Source organism: Corticium candelabrum, chromosome 19 (assembly GCF_963422355.1).
Source record: "Corticium candelabrum chromosome 19, ooCorCand1.1, whole genome shotgun sequence".
Classification (NCBI taxonomy): Eukaryota; Metazoa; Porifera; class Homoscleromorpha; order Homosclerophorida; family Plakinidae; genus Corticium; species Corticium candelabrum.
Window position 1 is genome coordinate 2513469 of NC_085103.1, and position 25970 is coordinate 2539438.

The window sequence follows — 25970 nt, forward strand, 5'->3', positions numbered from 1 at the left end:
ACAAAAAATTTCTAGTAATCTTCAAATATTGCTATTCATAACAGACGTTAGACTAAATACGTCATCCGAGTAAAATCACAAATAGCAATTAGCATAAGTTAAACATGTCAGTAGAAATTGCAATGAAATTGTGCTGCGTCGATAGCCCTTCATCACAGTCGACGTGCATTGGCGGACACTGAATTTAAGACTCATTACAATGAAATGAGTACAGAACATGGCCCGGTGTAGCGTGATGAGATTGTCACCGTGCCAAGATTGTGTTTTACAGTCTGCGCATGCTCAGCAACTATTTGCGCACGGAAGTCTACATCCGGCGTGCTGAGATTGTTCACTCATTTAGGTATCATTATATTAAGGTTTTTGTTTCTTAGATAGACAGTAGTTGTGTGCATTCGCTTGTGAAGTCCATGGATGATCTGAAGCAAACTTTAGTTGCAGCTAGGGAAGCCAGACTTTGTCGCTACAGAGAAAGATGCCAGAAACTGGTAACTTATCTCCTGACACAAAGCCGTCCACCAAGGATAGCAAAAGTAAGAGAGATTTATTCGTATAACTGTGCATGTATTGTTATTATGTCTAATTATATTTCCAATTGTATAAAATTGTATGTAATTGATATATAAAATTTTATAATAAAATTATATATATAGTTGTATATAGCATATACATATTATATATGTAATTACTCTTAACAACTGAATTATTTACTTCAATCCAGTGCTTTTATATTGTTGTAACATATTAAAATAGTTAATTAATATATAACTAACAATACTAAATTTTCTATTTCTTATACATGTTTGTAGAATTTTATTATTTAGTGTGTTGGCAGTGTAGCGGCTAATGTCGTCTCCAAACCAAATGTTTTGTAATCGTTTGACTGATGCTATGCCATATGTTATCACTATTTTGACTACATTGTGTGTGTTGCAATGTTTTAATATCTGATTTGTTTCAACAACACAACATTTCCATTCATGTACACAATCAAATCAACCTATAATGGTCTCCAGCAAGTTATAAACGTTTGACAGTATTTCATGTTACCATTATAGAAAAGGAATTAATTTACGTTGAGGTTAAGAAAGACATGAGATAGAAAGTTATTTATCAGCTAGATGAAATAACAGAAATTCTTCATCAGTACCACTCCAACCCCATGGGTGGACACAGTGAAATCAACAATTAACCCACTTGCTAAAGTCTCCAAGTTCTACACATAGAATTGTATGAAGGAAGATGTCATTGAATATGTAAATAGATATTGTATAAAATAGAATTATTTTGTAAACTATAATGATTCGACAATGTCATTCTACAGTGTGAATCTTGTGATCGCTGTCAGAGGTATGACAAACTAAAGACACAGGCTCCAGAATTGAAGCCTATTAGGGTAAAGGCGCCTCTATAACTGGTTGGGATGGATCTTATTGGTATGTACCAGCTTTGTAGTTTATATAAACTGCTAGTTGTGTTATATCGTCTGAATTTTTAGTTAAGACCATGTTATTGTTGCTATCCTTTATAGGACCACTACCAACAACTGATGCTGGGTTTAGGTACATTCTTACCTTTACAAGCTACTACACAAAATTTGTGGATTTTCACCCATTGAAGGACAAGACTGCTAATGGTGTGGTACAGAGAATTAGAACTTTCGTATGCAGGTACAAGTTCAATTTATCTTCAATGTCCACAATCAGCCGCAGGCACTTGTGAAACTGGTAATATTGCTTTGTATTTTACAGATGGGGTGCCCCAAAAAGACTTCTTTCTGATCAGGGAAGAGAGTTTGTTTCACAAGTAAGAATGGCATGTCGATTCTGTTTTTCAAACTAATTAGTTTTAATTACCAAATTAATATACATTAGATATCTTATGAAAAATTCTGTTTCTTTACGTTAATTACAATTTAGATCATGGCAAGATATGCAGGCTTTTTTATGCATGCTCATTGTTTTGTGCATAGCATATGGATTGATGGACGACTTAGCTTGGTATGGGGTAGGAAGAATGTTATGCAGAATTCTTTCATCTCATAACTACATTTTCTTGTCCATTAAGTTTGCCGTATGATGTAAAATATTTTGCATGTATTTTCAGGTCAACACAGAGTTTTGCAGGAGGTTTAACATCAAGCGGTCGGTGACAAGTGCATACCATCCCCAGAGTAATAAATGGCCTTGATGAACGCACCAATCAGACCTTGAAAGTGCGGTCGACTTGCCAAGCTTGTCAATGAGCACCAAAATGATTGGGATAACTTCCTTGACGATGTTGCCTTTTCCATACGTGCTCAAAAATAGGCCTCTACAAAGTACAGTCCATTCTTCCTTATGTTTGGTCGGCATTCCAGAACTCCGATAGAAGTAAATACCTTCAGTGTTGTTCCTCATTCAGTCTTGAACCACTTCGTTAGCTATAATTATTTTGTAGATGGAAGAACAAGAGGAAACTTTGGAAGAGACTGCTAACATTAAGGAGGAAGCTATCTTTGAAAGTGATGCAGACATGGACAGAATGGCGGCAAACAGTGATACTTTGATGACACGTGTTGGCCAACAGGCAAAGAAGCGTTGTACTACTATTATGTCTTACGATCTCAATAGTTTCTGCTAATATTGCTAGGTTCAGCAAAATGTTTTAGAAGCCCAAGCGAAGCAACAGGAACAATTTGCTAAACGGAAATCGAAAGGGTCAAAGTCTTTCAGTTTTCCATTGGTGACCTTGTTCTTCGAAAAGTTATGAAGAATGTGAGACGGAAGGGTGGAAAGTTAGATGGTCTGTGGGCTAACCCTTATAGGTATGTAGATGTATTCAAATCTCACAGTCATAACTGTAATTATGTGTATATTTGAATGCTTGTGATAATTAATATTGTAGTTAGTGTTGTATTATAACTCTATCTTTACAGAATTGTTGATATTGATGATCATCAGAGAATAGCTTTAGAGTACCCTGAGACTGGGCAACTCTTAATTAAAGGTGAAGGTACCATATGAACAGGTCCAATCACACAAAACCAGACACCTTCACGAACCACAAACTATGGATTCTTCTACAACTTTTTTCTTTGGATGATGCAATTGCCTTTCAAGCTAAAGGTGTTCCTCAAAATGAGGGTTCAGAGGAGAAGAAAAAAGACAGAGCAACTAAATGAACTGCAGATGTCATTGTGGTGTCACAAACTGAAGCAAAGAAAAGAAAGATTGGACACATGGCCATCAGCAAGTATGCACTCTTGAAGAAAGAAGTTTCCTCTCTTATCAATAGTGTAAAGTCTGAAGGAACCTGGTTGGCTGATGAACATATCGACCATGCCAAGCATTGCTTGCAAAGCAGTTCAAGGAGATAGGGGGTTGCCAATCTGTATGTGTTTTTTAACCAGACGGATGTCAGTTTGTTGGAACACCAGACTGAAACTATATTCAGATCATGAACATAGCAGGTAATCACTGGATTACTGTCAGTAACATTGGCTGTGACAAAGACGCAGTGGTCATTTACGAGTGACTGTACGAAAACATCGATGCTTCAGTGAAGGAGAAATTTGTAAAGCAAACGGCATACATGATAGCCCCAACATCTAAGGAAATGGCTTTAGAGTGGGCTGATATTCAGAAGCAAGTGGAAGGCTCAGACTGTGGACTGTTTGCTATTGCTGTAGCAACTAGTTTGTGTTGTGGTGTGCTGCCTCAAGAATGTTTTTGGGACCAGAGTCGCATGCGCAAACACCTTCGTGACTGCTGTGATAAAGGAGTAATGTTTGAGTTTCCCAAGTGGTCAAAGCCCAGACATCACAAATGATATCGCCACAAAGGGAGTATTCAAATTTTCTGCCATTGCAAACAGCCATATTTCGGGAACCAGTTGATGGTACAATGTGACAAGTGTCATGAACAGTTCCATTGTGCATGTCAAACAGTTCAAGTTGTTGAAAAAAACGATCCTTTCGTCTGGCAAAATTGTTTGTAATGTTATTTTGATTCTAGTGGTAATAGTGTTAGAAGATTATATTTTAGTGAAGATGGGGCGGCACTGTGCTTTGGGGTAGTTTAGTGATTTGATTGTGTCCAACTGTTCCTAACAGAAAAATTGAGATGATTCATTATATATTTTCAAAATGGTATTAATCTCTTCTGGTGCGCACAGCAACTCCAGCAATTATTATTATACCTTACTGTAAAAAATATATACATGTGCGTGTGTTTATTTTTAATCGTAATAGTTTTATTGCAGTTTTAAATTCTAAGCTATTTAATTATAAACGAATTTCATATAATTAAATTCTTAGTGATATTAACAGTTTTTTCTGTTTAAATTTATGCCGCAAAGTGTGAACTGCATTAAATATATATCGCAAATCGAACGGAACTAATGTCTAGAGTAATTCTTGCACCAACAGGACCTATTTAACTATAGATTTCTCAATAGAACGCTAAATTTGTTTCACGCATGTGCACAAGTCAGCAATTTCAGCACGTACTGTACGCAATTTCAGCATGTTTGTATTGCGTGCTGAAAATGTCAGCTCTATTTTGCGCATGCGCAAACAATCTCGGCACGGAGACAATCTCAGCCCGCGACATCCGCCGAATAGTTTGTACTAATCATGTCACAGTGCAAACATCCTCCTGAACAGAGCATCCTCCGGATAGTATGAACTGTCCCAAATAGTTTAGACTATCCCCCAATTGCCTAAACCTTACCCGAGTGTCCCAAAATCCGGCTCGAATAGCTATGTAGACCATCCGTGACAAATCCGGGGTTTAGAATCGTGGTTGCGTGCGTGTGTGGTTGTCAATTTCCAGCCGTTTCAAGGGTGTTCGATACAGCAGGCAATCATCATGAGCAAGACTACTGACCTTTCAAAGGCTCGTTGCCAGGCTTCGCTAAATTAACTGCAATGTTGTAAACACGGACAACTCAAATATCCACAAGGTTTCAGCATCAACGACAGAAGAGGGCTTCGTCAGCAGGCAACGTCTTTCCACAATGAGGACGGTGTACTCTACCACAAGAAGGATGATGTCAAGGCAGGTGTGGTGAATCTCCAGAGAGTAGTCGTGTTCAGAGAAGAGCAAGTGAGAGTGATACGAGCCTGTCATGATGGTGTGGACGGATGTCACTTGGTTGTGACAAGACATTCAGCAAGGTGAAATACTTAACTTTTGACACTTATATCTAGGTTACTGTCTGTCCATTGCATGTACAGTACACGTACATATAGAGACACAGCCATATCCTGCACTTTGATCGCAAAAGTATGTTGCAGTACACTATAATTTCACAAATGAAAACAGGTACACAGCTCTAGTCCGCAGTATACAAGTTGTCAGTAAAAATATAGCTCAGACGTCAGCATTCATGCATATTTCCTCTGAAAGACCTACAACAGTTTCTGCAGAACAGTAACATCGTACTAGAATTCGAGTCACTCCTAGTGACTATAGCTGTCTGTAGCTTGCACCAGTTGCATCTACCAGAGAGTGCTTTGTTCCCTTGGCATCTCTAGATACACACGACCTTGACCTTCCATAGAAACATTTATCTATTTTCAACACAATACAGATATTCAAACGGTAGGTAGAGAACACAACAGTATTCTTGAACAGAACTACAACATGTGACAAACGACAAGCAACTTTTCAGCTGTGGATTACGTCCGAAAAAATACACTTGCACAACTGTCAACAATAGTACACCAAATATATTGCCCACACACTCTACTCTGAATACCGAAGGCTATAACAAATGAACAAGTCATAGAGCAATCAGCAATACCAAACCTAGCCCATTTCAGCAATTAAGACTTGAGACGTCTCAACCACCATAGTTCAAACAGGCTATCTGCTCGATGTCAACAAAACTATGAAATTCATCCAACCCTGGAAGATCCAACCAAAGTAATGAGTAGTGTCAAAAATTGTGTAATTATTGCCTGAGATCAACCAAAGCAATCTTACACATCTACAACCATTTTAGAGGAACATCACCAGACGTCCTTAATGAATTAATATCAGTATGCTGTCACATGTACTGAAATGATAACATCGCTCTATTCCATACAAGGCTGGATGCCATGCAATGCACTGTAACTGTACTTGTAAAACAGCACTCCACTAGGACAGGCTACATTAATTAAAATTTTTGTTCATTGTTCACGTAGATAACTCAGGATTAATATAGGAAAGGCATGGCAAATGATGTCCAACTTTACTGCAACTCGTGTCACATTTGCCAGCGTGAATCCTACAATGCCCAAGCAAAGACCAGAATTACACCCCATTCCAGTTACTAATGTCTGGAACCAGATTGGCATAGATATTGTTGGGCCACATCCAGAAACTGTCCGTGGCAACAAATATATCATAACAGTCACTGACTAACTTTATGTTTTCCCTGTTTTGTCGTCATGGCTGGCCTAAGATTGTCACATATGACCAGGGTAGAGAGTTTGTGAACGCAGTCTCTCGCTATCTTTTTGAGAAGACAGGAGTGGATCATCGAATCAGTAGTGCATACCATCCTCAGACAAATGGGCTGAATGAACGAACAAATCAGACATTCGTCAACTCCCTCATCAAACTCAATCTATCGCTCCAGCTCTCCTGCGTAGACTTCCATGGGCTCACTAGCTTTCCAGTTGCGGTCTTTGAATTGACGCGTAGACAGTCGCCGCCGTTCTGTCGTTGGTGGTGAGAACACTCTCTTGAAAGCTGTGCACAAGTGCGCATACGTATCTTTTTGCTCTGCGGTAAGACGATCGTAAACCACCCAAGCACGTCCTTCAGATACGTCGGTAAGATCTTTTGCTTAGTCCCACCGTCTTCTGCATTCCAGCCATTAGCATTCGCACACAAGTCAAACTTCTTCAGCTATTGTTCGATATCACCGTCGCTAAACGAATCAGGAAGAGAAACTATCCGGCCTCCAAGAGAACGCGGATTGTATGGTTGCTGGTGTTCCTGTTCCTGTCCTTGCTGCGCCATTAGTTACCGTACCGCAATTCAAACTACCAGTATACCACAACTGTGGGCAACGATACCGCAATTCAAAGTATGGGTACCGCAATTCAAATCAACGGTACACACTGTAATGCGATAGTATACACGTAAAAGCAAAGACACTACCTTCGGCAAATGCTCCTATCGTTGTCAAATCCGTACTCGATCACTTCGGCAAAATGCTTCTGTATCGCTGATAGATCCGAACTCCTGACACCAAATGTATCACCGTCCAGACGAACGTTCTATAAAAATACGTTGTACTCCTGCCTAAACGTATCCGTGCTATACTGCACTCTCTCGTGTAATATAATCCAAGCAGGCATTAGTATCAAGGATACACTCCACGATCAACTGATTAAGCCTTACGCAAGTGCTACGTACACCAAGTAGTGAACTTGAACTAAGCTCTATATAAGTAGACGATACACCGTACTACACAATACACGATCAATACTACGTTAGTCTAGCAAATTCACAAGCTATATAGGCGCTACATAACGACGCCAACTAACGAACGCTAAGTAACTAGTGCGCTACACAGTTGCTACGCAGAAGTGCGTGAAACGATGGGAAGATGGCAGCAGTGATTACATCAAGCGATCTGGAAGAAAACGATCAACGTCAGCTAGGAAGCATCGCTTACTTGAATGTCTTGCACTTACTGACAGAAAGGCAACGACCAGACGGTTGCAAGGTAGACTTTCAGCGGCATGTGGAAAGTCATTGTCCCGAAGAACCATAACTCGCCGTCTCAGGGAAAAAGGAATTTGTGCTCGCCGTCCACGCAAGAAGCCGCAGTCGACTCGTGAACATCAGCGATGTTGACGTGCGTAGGCGGTCACCCTTCGTGGCTGGACTGGAAACGTGTTGTCTTTTCCGATGAGGTGGAAATCAGCATCGGAAGCGAAACATGGCTGCCTGTGCTGTACGTGTGGTGAAGAAAAGGGGAGGAGTTTACTGCAGAACGTTGTCAGCCAGTAGTGCAGCATCTAACAAGCATTATGCTATGGGGTTGCATCAGCTTTCAAGGTCTAGGCTCTCTTCATCGCATACGCGGCCGTCTGAATTCAGAAGATTAAAAACAGATCCTGGGTGATGTCATACTGCCACATGCTCGTCGTTTAGTCGGTGAAGATTTTATCTTGCAGCAAGACAACACAACAATTCACACATGGCGCTCAACAAGGCAATGGCTGCGGGACAATGAGGTTACTGTCTTGGACTGGCCTGCTATGTCGGCAGATGCAAACCCCATTGAAAATCTATGGCATGTTCTGAAGGCTCGGGCAAATGAAAAACACCCTGAAACTGAACAAGAGTTGTGGAAAGCAGTGCAGATGGCTTAGAGCAAAATACCCCAGGGATTAATTACCAACCTGATAGTGTCCCAACACGAATTGAGGCTATAGGGCGAGCGAGAAGAGGAGCAACCAAGTATTGAAAATCTAACGTAGTGTGTGTGGGTTATTTGGAGTGTGTGTGTGTGACCAGTTGAAATAAATCGGTCTTTTAAAAGCCCCAGAGTTCTTCAAAGAGAGCAAAATCTTGACATGGTAATGCATGGCGGCAGTGGTTAGTCTGGGCATTCCCTTAATCTAACTGTTGCTACGGGTTGTCAAAACGTCCAATCAAAACAATACAAATACTCAATTAGCACGATTTGATGTAGAATCAGATGCAGCTTTAGGTGGGTCAGCAGGTATATTCATAAATCTGTAATGTTCTGTTGATTTCCCTGCCTTAGCTGATATGAGGGGTGGCTCCATAATTATGCCCATGACTGTACATACATACATACACACACTTAGTTACCGGCACGTGGCCCCTACCCAATGAGCGCTCTCGTAGACGGTGCAATAATATCTGTATTCGGCCAAGTGCCTGCATTGTTTAGTTATTGCACACATACCGTAGTTAGTGCCCACTCTCACTATCATATAATTATAGCACGCTTGCCATGGGACTGTCCCTGATACTGAAAGCTTACACTAAATCTTACTGCCGCCACACCAGGAACGCTAACTATACGGTCAGCTACTCGAACGCTCATTGGGTAGGGCCACGTGCCGGTAACTATGTCGGTTATCACCCTTGTTCCAGAGCAATATCATATTTCTTGCCCTCTCACCGTTTATCGCATTCGCCTTAGGCGAATGCGATAAACGGTGAGAGGGCAAGGCGAATGCGATAAACGGTGAGAGGGCAAGAAATATGATATTGCTCTGGAACGCTGACGATAACCTACACATACATACATACAAGCCAGTCTATTACCAGATTCCTTTTAGGTTACAAGATGCCCAAGAACCAAAAGTCTAGCAACAAAGAGGAGAAGCTACTCCCTCCACCCACCATTTGTCACTAATTGTGCTGATATTAAGAAACAAATTTTCTATCCAATATTGACAAACATTTCCCCGCAAATGGGAGTAGCATCGTATGGACCTAATACTTTGGAACGGGCACACACATAAGAGGACGTACAGGGAGACAGATTCCGCACAAGCCTAGATTTGGCTCGCTCCAGAAATTGCTTGACATGCCCAGAGACGACCATTGCTCCTTTGATAGATTTACGAATACCAAACTGACTAGACAGAGCAACTAGACGGGTACCTGTGTTCTGGTCTCCTCGTCAGTACTAATCAAGTGGGGGCGGGGATTGAATTTAGTTCCCAAGCCTTCTGCTGGAGTACAGCGTTGCCTTCCTACAGCAGACTTCCGACTTCAGACAGACCGCAGAAACAATCAAGGGATGTCTAACTTATTTGTTCGTTTATAGCAATGCAAGCAATTCTGTGTAACCTGATTGGAAACAAGGTTGATATTGTTGTGTGTAGCCTATATTGGCGACAGGTTCTAGTGCTGATGTATTTGTCCTATACTATCTCAATGAGAATTTGCATGACTATTAGGATAGTACGGTACAATGTTTTCAGAAGCTGTCAGATGATACAGTCAGACCTCGTTATTCCGTCACTCAATAATCCGACACCCGCACTTTCTGACACAGATGTACGTGAAACCAATTTACATGGATCATTTTGTATCGGACATTTCTCATTTGTCCGACACTCCGATTCCGAACTATGACACAAAAATATCGCTAGCTAATCTGACATACGTATGCGCAACATCATATTTGCTTCATGTATAGTCACATATAGTGATGCTTCAGGGGAGGAAGAAGAAACTGACACAGATGTTGAGGAGCCCAGCCAGTTAATTTCTTTGCATAACGTTCCTACAGACGATTAGATGTCAGCCAGTGACTTCGTCAGTGTTGACTCAGATGCTGAAACAGGCCACTGCCTGACTGATGAGGAAATTGTGGATTGGTTACTGCTACAGATATGGACGATAGAGGCGAAGATGAAGATGATGACAGTGATCCCGCACCTGCTGTCACCTTGTCTGATGCACTGTTTGCAGTTCACACTTTAACAACCTTTATGGAACAAGATTTCCTATCTTTCAAGGATAAGACTCGTGCTGTCCGATCTTTGCATAGTAAACTGCAACATATTCGTGTTGTACGTGCACAGTAACGTAGAATTGATTTGTATCCACATGTCATCATGAGTTTTATCAGCAGATTAAGAGCTTCAATCTTACCTTTCCCTTATTAGTCCAACAACATTTATAATGAGGTTTGATGTCGGAATATCCAATAATCCGACACCCTCGCTAATCTGACAAAAAGCGGCCAGACCAACGTGGTCGGAATAACGAGGTCTGACTGTATTTTATAATTATTGTAGAATACGTTTTCAACTTCTCCTACACTGCAATATATAATATAATTACTACTGAATGTATACACTACTATAGCTGTCCTATGCTGTCACCAAATGCTTCTATTTCTAGGCACAGAAAATGTTCACAGTTCAATGGACTAGAAAAGTAAGGGATCACCACTAGAGAAGCCGGTGAAGATTCATGTCAAACTGTTTTTGTTGGGGATCCCCATTTACAAATCAAAGCAGACAAGCTAGCACTAGCAACCGCGACACTAAAATCAGGAAGACGAAAACAGTTAGCGCTCAGCTTAATAGACATTTTATTTACCCCGGATGTCTTGGCAAATTCAACTGTGAATGGATCCAAAGATGGAAAAATGGCTCTAAACAGCACAGCTATTGAAGCCATACGAAGTAAGATAATTAAAACTGCTGTAGTTTAAATGAGTACAGTAACGCTTCTGTCTATAGGTCACTGTTTGTTCAAATTTCCGCCCAAAAAAAGATGAGTCTGCCAAAGAAGTGTGGCAAAGATGTCAAAATCTATCACAGACAAGTGTTTATCGATTAGCAAAAACACAAAATCTGTGTAGTATGACTGATTACTACAGAAATCTAGATGTCTGATAGACATGCATGGATGGTATGAAAGTATATAAAGTTCTGTTGTACGTATTACGTTGATTTCGTTACGTTGCTGTATTTTATCTGCCTCGAATAGGTTAGAGTATGCAGCAAATGTGTTTTTGCTGTTGGAAAAACCAGTTTCAATTACACTTTGCAGATTGTGTCCTACACGGAAAAGTCACCTACAGTAACCGTCGTAAATTCGTTGCGAATCAGTCGCGCGTAACGTCGCGAAAACATTGCAAATTAGTCGCGTAACCGTTGCGAATTAGTCGCGTATCCGCTATGAATTCTCTACCAAAATCAAGAAGAGGATCCGCGGCGAGTCGCGACAGGTCTCGCTTCGAATTCGCAACGACTTCTCTTGGGTGGCTAGTCATCTATCAGTCGCTCAATGGAGTATCGATGAAGTAGTTAAGTGGGCAGAAGACAACTTTTCAGTCAGCTTAGGAGAAAGTTTCGAGGTAAGCTTAAATCCATACAGGAATTGCAAAGTACACCCATGACAAAATTCCGAGGTGACTCGCCGTGACCCGCAGTGACTCATGGAGGATTACGGCGAGTCACGTCGAATCGCGGTATGTCACCGTGAGTCACAGTGAGTCACAGTGAGTCACCGCGTGAGTCACAGTGAGTCGCGACCGCTGTAGACGTACCGCATTTCTAAATATTATATTTGCCTGTATATATAGGTAGACGCATGATCCGTCACGGTTTTAGATGGTGTGATCGTTCAAAAAGAGAGTCGCTAAGTCTCACAGTTTCGTACTCTTCAGCTAGAGGGACTATCGATCTCCTCTGCAAGCTGCATGCATGTAAGTTCGAAATGCATGCATGTACGTATATATATAGCTTTACAAATAGATATCGGACATCGATCGCCCCGCCAGCCTGGCAGGCCATGAAAATCAACTACGAGCGTCGAACTGGTGTGCGTCGCATGTACTGAGTGAACGTTCGTCAACGCTACGTGTGAATGTTGTAGGTTTGGGTGGCGCGCGCTATGTCAACATCTGCATTTATTGTTATAGCGCGCGTGAGCCAGACCTATAGAAGTACTGTGTACTGTAGAACTGGGAATGATCGAGTCTAGAAAGTTGTATGGCGACAAACGATCGAAGTCTTATTCAGTGGCGGTGCATATGAACGCGTAACTACATAAATCGATGCAGGCGAAAGGCACCTCAGAATTCGAGGCGGTATCGTTTCTGAACGTCGATCCACGCAGACAAGTGTAATGGAGGACATGCACGGACGACTGCCGGAGAGCAGCGCTATAGCAAGAGAACCAGGCAGACGTTCAATCTCTCTCTGTTTGAAGGTATGTTGTGTAATATATTTATTACTATCAATTAATAATAAATAAGGAAATAGCTCATATCAATATGGTATAAAATTATTAATATCATTCTGAATTATTTTATTCCAACAAACCAATTAATTATCAATTAAGTAACTAATTTGCACAATGTGTTCAGTCTGCCAGTTGAATTCAATAAACTAGAGCAGTATAAAACCTACATTGAAATTTCAACTTTAATTAAATTCTTAGTCACATTCAATAACATTAGGCAGTCTTGCCAAAAAGAAGCAAGTAGATCCGTCCATCTTAATACACATCAACTTATCAGTAATTGTACTGATTTCTACTGCTAAGTAGCAGTCGGACTGATGTGCTGGCATGATGTTCTGACCAAGAAGAGATTGCAAATCTCCATACTCTAAAACAATGTCAGAAAGGTAGTCCTCTTGCACTGTGTTTATAGACCAGTCTTCAATGTCAATTCGTTGTATGATAGCAAAGAACCTTCTTTCATGTTTGATGATTACTTCAATAAAACCAAATGCAGTTTCTTCAAGCTCCTTGAATTCCACGGTGTAAGAATTTCGAGATGGAGAACAACTTGTCCGCGATTGAATTCGATGGCAGTGCAGCATGAAGCTCTGAAGAGTGGTGACTGTATTGTTGTGTATTTCTGCATCTCCACTAGATCTGAGGAGAGCGTTTAAGGTGTCAACAAAATGGTCTTCTATGGTAGAAATCAGCTGCTTCCCTATTGGTGAATCACTTTCTAAAACACGTGCTCTGTAACACAGTTTGCCACAAATAGTATATGCTTTGTCTATCTCTGATACATACATACATACATAATATATATATATATATATATATATATATTTTTTTTAATATATATATACATATAGTTTATTCAAATATAAATAATAGCTACCCCTCCACTAGAGGGGCCTCACAACGAAGAACAAATATATATATATATATATATATATATATATATATATATATATATATATTATATATATATAATATATATATGTATGTATATATAGATATAGATATAGATCTTACTCTAACAGTCCAAACTTGTCAGCTAGAGCAAGAACTTCTGGCTGATTCATGTGTTGTTGTATTGACGGTAACATTGCTGGAATTGCTTTGATTGCTGTGACTGCTGATGCGATCTACAAACAGTTATCGAAGACCCACTATTTTTATACTGTGGTATGGTCAGTCGAATCAAACTGTAACTCACTTGATTGGAAACAAAACGAGTACCATGTACATATCTTCTCAGGATTCCATTGAGCGACTCGAACCAGAAAGTGGAGTATGCCCATAAAGAGCCCCACTTTTCCACACAATCTGCCAAATGCTGGAGAAGGTGGACCTTCATTGTACATGCTGTGATTCCTACAGTCCAAAATACCATAACTTACAACATGCATTTGCCCCCTGAACAATTAATGTGCCTGACATAGGTGATTCCAAACTTACCATACAGCAGTTCATGGCGGTCATAGAATTTCTGCAAAAACTTTCTTGCTTGGTTAATGTCATCACGTGACACTGTAGTTCCACACAGTGTACGGCAAGCAGCAACAAGTAAACAGTAATGCACGTAGTACTCTGTTGGCAATATGCCTCGCAGAACAGGAACAGACCAATAAAAGAGCCATGACCTGAGTTCATTAGCTGTAATGGAATGATTGTGAGATTAATTAACTACCAATTATATGTGTGTGTGTGTGTGTGTGTGTGTGTGTGTGTGTGTGTGTGTGTGTGTGTGTGTGTGTGTGTGTGTTTACGTGTTCTCTATTTGTTCTTACCTTTCCATGTATTGAACTCTTTCAGAGTGCGAGGGGTCCTAATGATAATATCAGCTGGGGCAATGGAAAGGAGCCTCTTGTCCAAGAACTGTATCTAGGTGATAATTAGAAGACAGCTGCATGTGAGTACACTTAGTTAATATTTTGCATGCCTGTGTAAATGATACCTTGTGACCAATAAAGTATGCTGAAGAACGGTCGCTTAGCCACTTTTCTAGCAGATTTCTCGTGACTCCGAGGCACACAACATGCATGTAGTCGATAGCTACTCCATCCACAAGATTAAATCCTTTAGCAGCTAGAAGAGGGGATGCTACTGGGTGCATTCCATTTACCTGTGACACAAGACTTATTGTAGATACACTCAAACATAATGAAATGGCACTTGCAGCTGTCTTTGATTGTACTGCTTCAAGCACATCACGAATGATGCTTTCATGTGTCCGACAAGCTGCAGTGGAGTTGTAAGGCCAATAGCGGTGCAAGTGGTCATCTCCCACAGTGATGCCAGTGTGGTAACAGTATATGCAAGCACATATACCATTATGCTGTTTCATACAAGAAACCATAGCCCTGGCAGGTAGGTCACAGGTAACTAGCGTGAGGCGAGCATGGCATAACTGCTGTCCTTCAGCTGTTTGAAACTTCACTCCTGTTAATCAAACAATAGCAATGTATATATGATTGTTATATCTTATGTATGTATTTGTGTGAGGATTTTGTATGCAGCATATATGCATTCATGTATGTATGTATGTATGTATGTATGTATGTATGTATGTATGTGTGTATGTATGTATGAGTGTGTGTGTATGATGATGACTATGGTCGTGATGTGTAACTGTCGAATATTTAGCTCAGTTTTCATACCTTCTGTTGACAATCTCATCAGTTGATCCATGAGAGGTTGAAAAAATGCTTGCACAGGTGGCTTTGAGGGCTTGAACCATAAAGCGTAAATGATGACATATTTCAGTGAAAAGCTAAAATTTAGCCGAACCACATCAAAGCTGTAGTTATCATCAAGTCACAACACACTTTACATCTTACCGAGACTTTGGAGAGAGCTCATTGATGGTCAGATATACCGGCCACAAAGATCCACTTCGAGATACTTTGAAAATGGTCATGCCATCAGTGTTCAAAGTTAGTGTCAGATTCCACTTTGAGGCATTCACCTGTGAGACTCTTCTGTGGCCTTGGCTATTGACAATATCAGAGACACATGCTGCATCTCTTTGTTGAAAATTTCGTGACAGTTCTGCACAAAAGTGATGATCTGTAGTGGAATACATCACATAGCAGTGAAAATTTGATTGAAACGGACAAGGGCCAAACCTTTAAAGAGCTGAGCCAAAGAGTCCTCAATGTTGAACATCAAGAATTCATTTGGTGGTGATCCATCACTTTGACATTCAGGTCTGGGGCAGCTTATCTCAGTGTCAGGAAGGAGGTCTTCACAGACAGAGCATACTAGAGGGGTGTTGTGTTGCATTGGCTGAAAAGAATTCTTGAAAAGTTTCTTCAGACTGTATAACGATTTTACTGCCTTATGACCTTGAGGAAAATGGGCATTGAGGAGGTCAAGCAGACCTTGTGCAGTTTTGTTGGACAGCTTGTGCTGCAGAACGAACAGCAAGATAAAGACAGAGCTGGTCTTGGCTGTCAAAGGACACCCAGGGTAAACAAAGTCTTCTAATAAGCCACTCCCTGCATCAGCATATTCTGCTCCAGCTTTTTCAGTGGTATCTGTATTTTCCAATGTTTGGCCCAGTAAGGCCTCGTTTTCATCAGACAAATTGTGTTCAGTGGCTAGTTCTTCAGATGTAGACAAGGAATATTCATCGAAGTCAAAACAGGCATCATCTGGCACTACAGGAAGTGACCTTGTTGAGGTGGACCTATGGATTGCATCAGATGAAGATGAAGTAGATTCTTCAGGGTTGCCTGATAGGAAGCCTGGTAAAAGGAATCACCAACATGTCATGGACATAAAGGACATATTACTTGATAATATGTCATGGTCATGCAAGCAGCAGATGATATTTCTGGACAGGCTGGCCTAGTTGTCAAGAGGCACTGAATAAAATATCACCTAATTCAAAAGCATGTGGAAAAGAGGCATCTCTTTTGAAATACAGTCATTCTAAGGAAGATCATTCCATTGTGCAGGAAAACTGTTACTGAAGACATTTGACAGAGACATTAATAGTTTTATTCATTAATTAATTTAGTTGCTTGAGTTGGGCAACAAAATCATAGAGTGAACTGAGTATGTCGTTTACAGTTGTTTTGTTTGTAGCTGGTAGCTTTGACAACATATGCAATAAATGAATCTGTCTGTCTGCATAGTCTATCTGAACCAAGTCCACTATTTACTGCATAGCTAAATGGCCGAGAATTACTGGTACTTGCTTTTGATGTCTAGCGTGTACTTGTAGAGTTATTGGGCTAATGGATCAATCCGTCTGTGTGCTGGTCTGTCTGCCATACATTCAATTAATATATTATAAGCTATAAGTACGCGCAGTACCTGTAAAACCAACACTTAACTTAATTAAAGCAGATACATACATATTATCAACTCATCTATTTGGCTACTACAAACAAGCACACGCACGCGCGCGCACACACACACACACACACACACACACACACACACACACACACACACACATACACACACACACAGTATACTTGGGCTCTACATATTAATTAATACCGGTACCGTAGGCAATGCATACACGACTCTGCTATAGGTACTATCCTCGGAATCCCAGACTTGCGACTTCCTAAATATTTTGCAGTTACTTTTTAAGATTCTACTTGTTTAATATGCACAACTCAGTATAGTATAAATTTTCTATACCTTGTGGTGAAGTACGGTGTGACTCGATATCTCTTGGGTTGACGCCTTGGCTAGGATCAACGCCAGCCATGACCATAGTAAGCTTTCGTTTCAATTTAGGTGGAAGTTGAGTCGTATCTCTGAGATATTGTCTGTAGGGTCCCCGTTTTCGTCCTCGTCCTTTAGAGTCCATTAGTGAGGATCTGAAGTTTGCACCTGTGTACAGATCGAGTTATTGGGCGCCATCCAACAACCAATTAGTTGTTAATTAATAGCAATTAATTGCTGTCGGGTGCCACCTGCCGTAGAGCTATAGTGCATGCTATCTGCACGTGAAAAGGGAAGTGGCAAAACTTGTAGCCAATCAGCGAACGACAGATGGTTCACCCCATCAGACGCGGGACAGCAGAAGGCAACTTTCTGTGACACGTACGCGGCAGCTCTAGTTCGGGAGCACCTTTCTAGTTAGTAAAGGACTGTTGGTCTATTGCTAATGTCTGCGATTCAGTGTGGACTTTCTAGAGCTTTACAATGTCCAATCTGAAATCGACTACTAATGCTGCTGGAAAACTTCCGAAAAGTCGTCAGCGGAAAAAACCGTCCATGCTGCAGGATTTTGACGTGGAGGACTGCCCAACGTGGGACGGTGAGCCTAACGTATAGACAATCCACATGTACACGTATACGTGCAGATATATGTAGACATTGCAGCCCACGAGTCTAACTAACTTAGTAAGCGCGTGTTTCCCGCCACTGCATGACTCGTGCTTTCATGCAGTTTCGGAATCAACGGATCAACGGTCTGTCACAGTTGAGTTTCAAGAGGATGGACGACGGAAATGTGTGTCGGACACAAAGGTTTGGAAACTGCAGAAAATGGACGAAGACTCCGATGAAGATCTGAAGTTTGACGATCTTCAGAAAGGGGACGTGGTTATGGCATACTGGAGCCCCAACAGGGCATACTATCCGGCTACATTAGTCAAAACCACAGAGGAAGGTGCCAGGCCAGAATATGTACTCTCTAGTACGAGACATGTATATGCATATTAGATTTGTGCATGAATAGGTAATTCTACCCGTGAGAGTGTAAAACGACAGCTCTGTCTCGACAAAGAGGTACAGTAGATCTAAAGTATATGCATGGCCGTATGTGCATCATCACTGAACAGCTGTTCGATCATGTTTGCTGTAGGAACTTCAAGAGATGGAAAAATCCAAAAAACACAAAAAGAAGAGTCAGAAATCAGCAAAAGTAGCAGCTTTGAGCGCCCGAAATAGTAGTCTCTTGCAATCTGAGCCAACAGAGGACATGAAAGTACTCGTATTTGCATTTGTTAGAATAAACAGAGATATAATTCTATTTTCAGATACAGACATATCATTCCTCTACAACATCCACAACTTCTGTTTCTTCCAAGCAGGTTTGTGCATTTCTGGGATTTCCTTCTATGTGCATTATGGAAATACATAACTCATGTCCTTTTCAGACAGCAACACAATGGAATGATTCAAGACAGGTATACTAGATATTGCCTGTATCCAATTTTTAGTAAACTATAAGTGCTCTCATTTCTTGACAAGGATACACAGGAAGTCACTAGAGATACGCAACGGGAGCCCAGCACATCTGATATTCTCCTCCAGTCTGACGAGGTATACTTCTTACTAATGTCATTACAAAATGTCAGATGTTTAATTTTTGGTGCAATATTTTATAGCAATCTTCTACAAACGTTACTCTAGTGGCAATATTTGATGCCATAACAACGCTCCAGGAGATCCTAATTCCCATGTCAGAGAGGTTAGCAAGAGTTGAGAGTCTCTTAACAGCATCCTCAAATCAGGTTATTGAATTTAGTTAATTTTCTTAATGCCTCTCCATTTATGTGCATCTTCTATTACTACCCTTCTGTCTCTCTGTCTGTTAGTCTGTCTTTCTGCCTCTCTATTAGTCTGTCTGTCTGTTAATCTGTCTGTTGGTAAGTCTGTCTATCCGTTTCTGTCTGTTCGTCTGTCTGTCTGCCTATTAGTATGTCTGTCTGTCTGTCTGCCTATTAGTATGTCTGTCTGTCTGTCTGTATGTATGTATGTATGTCAGTCTGTATGTCTGTGTGTCTGCCTGTTAGTATGTCTGTCTGTCTGTCTGTCTGCCTGTCTGGCTGGCTATATATATATATATATTAGTCTGTCTGTCTGTTAGCCTGTTAGTCTGTTAATGTCTAGCTGGCTGGCTGTATCTGTCTGTATGTGTGTATCATTGTATGTATGTATGTATGTATGTATGCATGCATGTATGTATTACCGTATCTATGTATCTATGTATCTATGTTGCATGTATGTCTGTTAACCTGTTGATTTGTCTGTCTGTCTGTCTGTGTCTGTCCCGGATGTTGACTATGGCGCTCCTGTCGTTTTGAATGCGCCCGCTGACGGATTTGTGTTGGCTTCTATTCAGTTTAGCAGCATTTATCTTGCCTTCTAATGCTGTAATGGCCAGCATACGTTGCCCTATTGCTGGTTGCAACTGGGAGAACACGTTCAAACGGGTTCTTGCACACATTAGGAGTTTCCACAGGCCTGACGATTGTCCAGAAGCTTTCATTCAAGAACATGGGTTATCTAAATGTCCTAAGTGTTCTCAGTGGTTCCTCAAGATCCATCAACACACATCCAGATGTTGTTCGTCTTCCATATGCGTTGACCACACCCAAACTTCATCACAAGAACCTGCTAAGGCGTCTACACATCCTGATAAGTCTTCTGCTGGTGTTGAATTGGAGGCAAACTTCCAATCTGACAGGGAGGCTGAGGCATGGAGGCTGATTGACTCTCTGACCACGGAAGCCATATTGGATTGGATGCCACCACGAACTGTGCAGAATGTAACACCTGGTCTTCGAGGTTTGTTTCATGACTGCTGTCTTGTTCCTTTGAGGAAGATTGAAGATGACCCTACCAGTGATAGAGGATGGAAACTCCTTCTTCTGCTTCCTAGAATGCTTCTCCAACCACATGCTAGAGGTGGCAAAGTAGGTACAAGAGAAGTCAAGGCCATCTACAATCGCTTTTTGCAGTTTCACTGGCATGAACTGATTCATCTACGTGGAGGATCGAATAGATCTCGCTCTACCTCAGGCCCAGATCAGAGAAAGAAGGCTGCCATGCGTCTGATTCAGTGTGGTGAGATGTCTCGAGCTTCACAAATTTTGACTAGTCAGGGTCTTGCTCCTACTACTGATGACACTGTAAGCAAGCTCTCAAGCAAACATCCTAAGCGAAGGACATCTCAGTTGTCTCACGATGATTTTCACGAGCAAGAGAAATCAGAGCATCCTTTTTCTTTAAAGAAGGAAGCTTATTTTGAGGCCATAAGGAAGGCACCCAGAGGAAGTGGAGCAGGGCCTTCTGGTTGGCGATATGAACATCTTCGTGGGCTCCTGGAGAATGATTTGACTTGTAACTTGTTCTATGGAGTGTGCTCGCTCATTGCAGATGGTAAAGTTCCGGATTCAGTTCTGCCACTTCTGACAGCATCTCGACTCATTGCCTTACCAAAAGCAAATTCTGATGTAAGACCGATTGCCATCGGTGAAGCTATCAGGAGAATTACAGCTAAGGCTCTGTGTATTCAGCTGAATGAATCTTTCTGCTCCTACTTTTCCCCCATACAACATGGCATTGCTACACGTGGTGGGGCAGAGTTATTGATACACCACATTTCGTTTCTCATGGAGAGCAATCCCGACTGTTCAGTTCTCTCTACGGATGTAAAAAACGCCTTTAACTCGGTATCAAGGGATAGCATACTCAAAGAATCAAAGAAGAACTTTCCTGAAATCTATGCCCATGTGAGACAAATGTATGATAGACCAAGTACTTTGATATATGTCAACGGTCAGGGGACGGTGAAATTGCAGTCAGAAGAAGGTGTCCATCAGGGTGACCCCCTTGGACCAGTTTTGTTCTCGGCAGCATTACACCCCATTGTAACAGTTATTCAGAATAACCACCCGGGCATTACGCTTTTGGCATATCTGGATGATGTCTATGTTCTGGGACCACCAAAAGATGCTTTAGCAGTTCTTTTGGATTTGAAGGCATCCCTTTCTGAGATCGGTCTAGAAATCAAAGATGAAAAATGCAAATTGTATTTTCCCACTGCTCCTGATAATTTCAGCGCTGGTGTCCCAGTTAGCAAAGATGGAATCGACGTGTTGGGGTCACCTGTAGGCAATCATGATTATGTTCAGTCTAGGTGCCTGGCTGTGGCTAACATGGGCAGCTCGTTGTGTTCAAAGCTACTTGAACTTGACGACCCTCAGTGTGGCCTCCTTTTGCTCAGACATTGTCATGTCCCCAGGCTGAATTTTTTGGCTAGGACTGTGCCACCTGACAGGTTACTGCATGCAGCTGTTTGTCATGACCACCTTACAAGGGCTACTTTCACTGACATGGTTGGTTTGAACGAATTGGATGACACCGGATGGAGCCAGGCCACTCTGAAGGTCGGGTTCGGCGGATTTGGCTTATCATCAACTCAGAAGATGGCTCACCTAGCATTTCTGGCGTCATGGGCACACTCTTTGAAAGAACTGCCATTGAGATTTCCACCTCTGAAAGATCGTTTAGAACGGTTTATTGAAGGTAGCAATACAGGACAACTTATTCGTACATTGGTGGCAAAACTACCACCCAAGTCGGGTGCAGATGATGACGAGCAGTTTCACACCTTAGAGCAGATGACAGAATACCCTAGAAAATTGCAACATCGCCTGACGGTAGACGCTTCTCATAAACGATCAGAAGAAGTTATCAAAAGCATGAACTCAGAGAGACATGTTGCAAGGATCAGGTCCTTACACGGAAAAGGAGCTGGAGCATGGCTAGAGGTAATACCAACTTCAGACAAGAACGCACTGAAGCCGAATGAATTTCGTGTAGCGTCTTGTATGAGGTTGGGTGCTGGTTTGCCTTTCAGCCGGCTGCTTAAGACGTGTGACTGTGGAACTGAGCTGGATCGCGAGGGCTACCACCTTTTGACATGTAAATATGGAGGTGGACCTGTGTGGACGCATAACTCCATAGTGTCTGCATGGAGTGATTGCCTAAGCGATTTACTCATTCCCCATCAAATAGAACCGAGACAGCGATTTGTAGACAACGAAAACCGGCCTGACATCACGCTTTACGACACTGACACTGGGATCACAAAAGAATGTGATGTTTCGATAGCTCACCCTTGGAGCAAAGACATTATTAAAGGTGCAGCCAGAGAAGGTGGCCATGCAGCAGCTAAACGAGAGGCAGCAAAGTCAAAAAAATACTCAGAGGAATCGCTTGCGGATGGATCGAAGCCTATAGTTGTCCCACTCGTCTTTGAACACTTCGGCAGGTGGGGCTTAAAGGCTGACGAGCTGATGAATGAACTGGGGAAGAAGGCGAGAGGCTTTGATGGAAGAAGAATTGCGGTAGAGTTTAAAACCTTCTGGAGGAAAAGACTGTCTATTACTCTTCAAAAATGCAACAGCAGAGTGATTTTGCGGAAGCTGTCAAGGCTTTCTGTGCGCTCATTAGGAGATGACAGTGTTTTGGGAGTAGATAGAGACATTCAGTGTTTTACTCATTAGCAATAGTCTCGGACTACAAGTAGAACATTTCATTTTAACAATAACTGTTTGTAGTAGTGAAGATTGTTGACAATAAACTTGATTCTGTCTGTCTGTCTGTCTGTCTGTCTGTCTCATGGAATCTATGTTACATGTATGTCTGTTAATCTGTTAATTTGTCTGTCTGTCTGTCTGTCTGTCTGCCTCATGGAATCTATGTTACATGTATGTCTGTTATTCTGTTAATTTGTCTGTCTGTCTGTCTGTCTCATGGAATATATAAGCACATATTTCTTTGCAGTTACATGCAGTTGTATAAGATCAATGCATTTGATCCTATGGACCTTAATTAATTCTCAGCATCAATCCCATACAATTACAACATCAAAATTTGTGTTACCTGTGAAGTTTGCTTGCTTGTCTTTCTGTCTGTCTGTCTGTCTGTCTGTCTCAAGGAATAAGCACAAATTTCAATGCAGTCACATGCAGTTGTATAAGATTGATGCATTTGATCCTAAGGACCTTAAGTCTCTCCATCAATCCCATACAAATTCCAGCATCAAAATTTGTGTGTATTGCCTGTGGAGCTTGCTTGCCTGTCTGTCTGTCTGTCTGTCCGTCTGTCCGTCTGTCTGTCTGTCTGTCTGTCTGTCTGTCACTGTTTGTCTGCTACTGTCTCTCGGCTGTGACTCTTTCCCTGTCTGCCTGCCTGCAATAAGTGCACACTCCCGTGCTACATTTTGCAAGAGATTAGTACAGAAGCTGGCCTATTCGATTCCCTATACCTACTTTGGAACTAGTATGATGAATGGGTCATCATTCTGCATCAATCCCATACAAATTACAGCATCAGCATTGTGCTTATTCTTGTGCTTGTTTCCCTGCTTTCCTGTCTGCCTGCCTGCCGGTCCCACATGGAATGTATACACTATTCCCGAGTTATTTGGGTATTTATGAGATACAGGAGATACAGGAAGCTTTTCCATTCGATCTCTCATACCTCATATGGAAATAGCTTGGGGAATTGGTCATCTTCTTGCATCATCCCATGCAAATTTAAGCATCAAAAAGTTGTGCTTTTTCCTTTGCTTGTTTGCTTGCATGGCAGTCTGTTGTCAGTCACTGTCTCTGAGCTGTGCTCTAGCTGTCCCTATCCCTGACTGTTACTATTGCATGGTCTGTCTGTCTCTATATCTGTCTGCCAGTGCGTCCTCACTTAAATAAATACTGTTTTATCTGCCCGTATCATTGCCTAGCTGTTTCAAATGGAATAAGCACAAATCTCCGTCCTGGAATTTTATGTGACCCATTTCACATACTATCTTATTTGGGATTAGTATATGAAGACTGGGCAAACTTCCTGCATTAATTAATATTGTACACAAATTCCAGTATATGAATTTGTGCACACTATCTGCCTGTCTGTCTTTCTGTTTCATGGCTATATCTGTTTGATGTTTCTCTTCGTCTTTAGTAGTATGCTTTCCTGATACGTTGTATGCATACTATGATAGGTCTAATAGATGACTTTCTGTTTGCACAGTCAGTTCAATCTCCTGCATCTCTACAAGTACCAAGCACATACCAAGAGAAATTTTCTCCAAGTTCTCAGGCGCTGCTGTCTCCTTCTAATGTGTTCACCGATGAAGGTCAATGTGATGCAAAAAGTTGGTTGATTGGCCTGAAGTTGATTATTATAGCACATGTGTCTTATTACAGCTACAGTCTTCTTGGGTGATCCAAGTTTAGAAGTAAAAGTGAGCAGGAAGGCTCTAGTTAGAGCCTCTGTGAAAGCTGGGAGAAGGAACCAGCTGGCATTGAACTTACTGGACCTTCTATTTGAACAGAAAACCTTGGCAGAGTCCACAGTCAATGGTACGAGAGATGGCAGCAAGAAGGCACTGGACAGCACCATCATTGACGCCATCAAAAGTAATAAAGGAATAGCATATAGTCTGTCTGGAATCTGATCCAATGTCCGCTTACTACATATAGGTCACTGCTTTGAAAAGTTTCCCGTGACAAGCGCAGAAACGCCCAAGGAAGCCATGCAAAGACTAACAAAGTCCATCACTGACAAGTGCACTTCTCTTGCAAAATAAATCTAGTAACAACTATATAGCGGTTTTGTTTTGCATCGACTTTTACGGTTTGTTCTTCTTTGGCTTTGAAATATGGAAATAAATGCACGTGTATGATACCACGTAGGCGTGTACAGTGTACCATATATAGACGCGAGCAGTCCAGGGACCATGGGGTGCAATCCCATCACGGATTCACAGTGGGTCACCACGAATCCGCGTCGAATCCAGCCACGAACTCACAGTGGATCACCACGGATTCACGGTCAGTCACCGCAAATTCGACGCTACCTCGCCACGGAATCGCTGCGAGTCGCCGCGAAGTCACGACCAAATCTCTCCGCGAATTCGCGATGAGTCGCTTCGACAGACTCGCAGCGAATTCGACGCGAATCCGAGGCAGATTTTCGTCATGGGCACGTGCATTAGCACTCTCTATTCTAATTCTAGTGGCGTCTAGATCTACTGGGTTATTTGGGTTTTAGTAAACCTTCTTCGCTATTTGGTGATATCGATCGAGAGTGCTTAGATAATTTGTTTGAATTTGCAGAACAGACGATTGGTGGACAAGATCTACTAGATCTTGCGAAATGTGCGACAGCTGACCAGCTATTTATGTGTGGAGTTCAGACTGTGGGTCAAACAGCTGAAGTTGCAGCGCCTGTTGCGAGATGACACTGCTACTAGTAGCTCTGGCGACATCGAAAGCGCTCCCACGCCGATTTCAAGTTGTGTCGCAACCACCCCTTCTCCTGTAGCTAGAAGTTCGCCCACAACTCCCATAACACCGATAAAATCAACGCCACCTACTGACACAGACCGCAAGCTGACCATCAGAGAAATAAAGGAGCTCAGTCACAGTACACGGAAGATCTTTCTAGCAACGTAATTCCTATACTGTACACTGTAGCAATAAGTTGTAAGTA

The 25970-nt window shown here is 41.7% G+C and overlaps 4 protein-coding genes across 5 annotated transcripts; 2 read left to right on the forward strand and 2 right to left on the reverse strand.

Annotated features, from left to right (window-relative positions):
- Window positions 1–12853: 12853 nt before the first annotated feature.
- LOC134194453 (uncharacterized) lies at window positions 12854–16103 on the reverse strand. Of its 2 annotated transcripts, none has more exons than XM_062663373.1 (9): window positions 15845–16103; window positions 15557–15785; window positions 15377–15489; window positions 14674–15158; window positions 14507–14600; window positions 14175–14372; window positions 13933–14090; window positions 13749–13861; window positions 12854–13466 (listed from the first exon to the last, which is right to left on the reverse strand). In XM_062663373.1, exons 1-9 carry the CDS (start codon window positions 15999–16001, stop codon window positions 12929–12931), a joined length of 2085 nt encoding a protein of 694 aa, XP_062519357.1. In that variant the 5' UTR covers window positions 16002–16103; the 3' UTR covers window positions 12854–12928. The 2 variants fall into 2 exon arrangements, with proteins under 2 accessions (XP_062519357.1, XP_062519358.1); XM_062663374.1 differs by having other exon boundaries at window positions 13314–13452.
- LOC134194557 (uncharacterized) lies at window positions 16031–17588 on the reverse strand. Its single transcript, XM_062663501.1, has 3 exons — window positions 17376–17588; window positions 16100–16465; window positions 16031–16035 (listed from the first exon to the last, which is right to left on the reverse strand). Exons 1-3 carry the CDS (start codon window positions 17545–17547, stop codon window positions 16031–16033), a joined length of 543 nt encoding a protein of 180 aa, XP_062519485.1. The 5' UTR covers window positions 17548–17588.
- Window positions 17589–17744: 156 nt separating this feature from the next.
- Window positions 17745–25166, forward strand: LOC134194456 (uncharacterized). The gene is made up of 12 exons (XM_062663376.1): window positions 17745–17818; window positions 17877–18000; window positions 18133–18354; window positions 18424–18473; window positions 18550–18672; window positions 18725–18778; window positions 18845–18874; window positions 18939–19010; window positions 19076–19201; window positions 24507–24612; window positions 24683–24895; window positions 24959–25166. Exons 2-12 carry the CDS (start codon window positions 17886–17888, stop codon window positions 25063–25065), a joined length of 1218 nt encoding a protein of 405 aa, XP_062519360.1. The 5' UTR covers window positions 17745–17818; window positions 17877–17885; the 3' UTR covers window positions 25066–25166.
- LOC134194455 (uncharacterized) lies at window positions 20953–24494 on the forward strand. The gene has a single exon (XM_062663375.1). The coding sequence runs from the start codon at window positions 21086–21088 to the stop codon at window positions 22982–22984; it is 1899 nt and encodes a 632-aa protein (XP_062519359.1). The 5' UTR covers window positions 20953–21085; the 3' UTR covers window positions 22985–24494.
- Window positions 25167–25970: the final 804 nt, after the last annotated feature.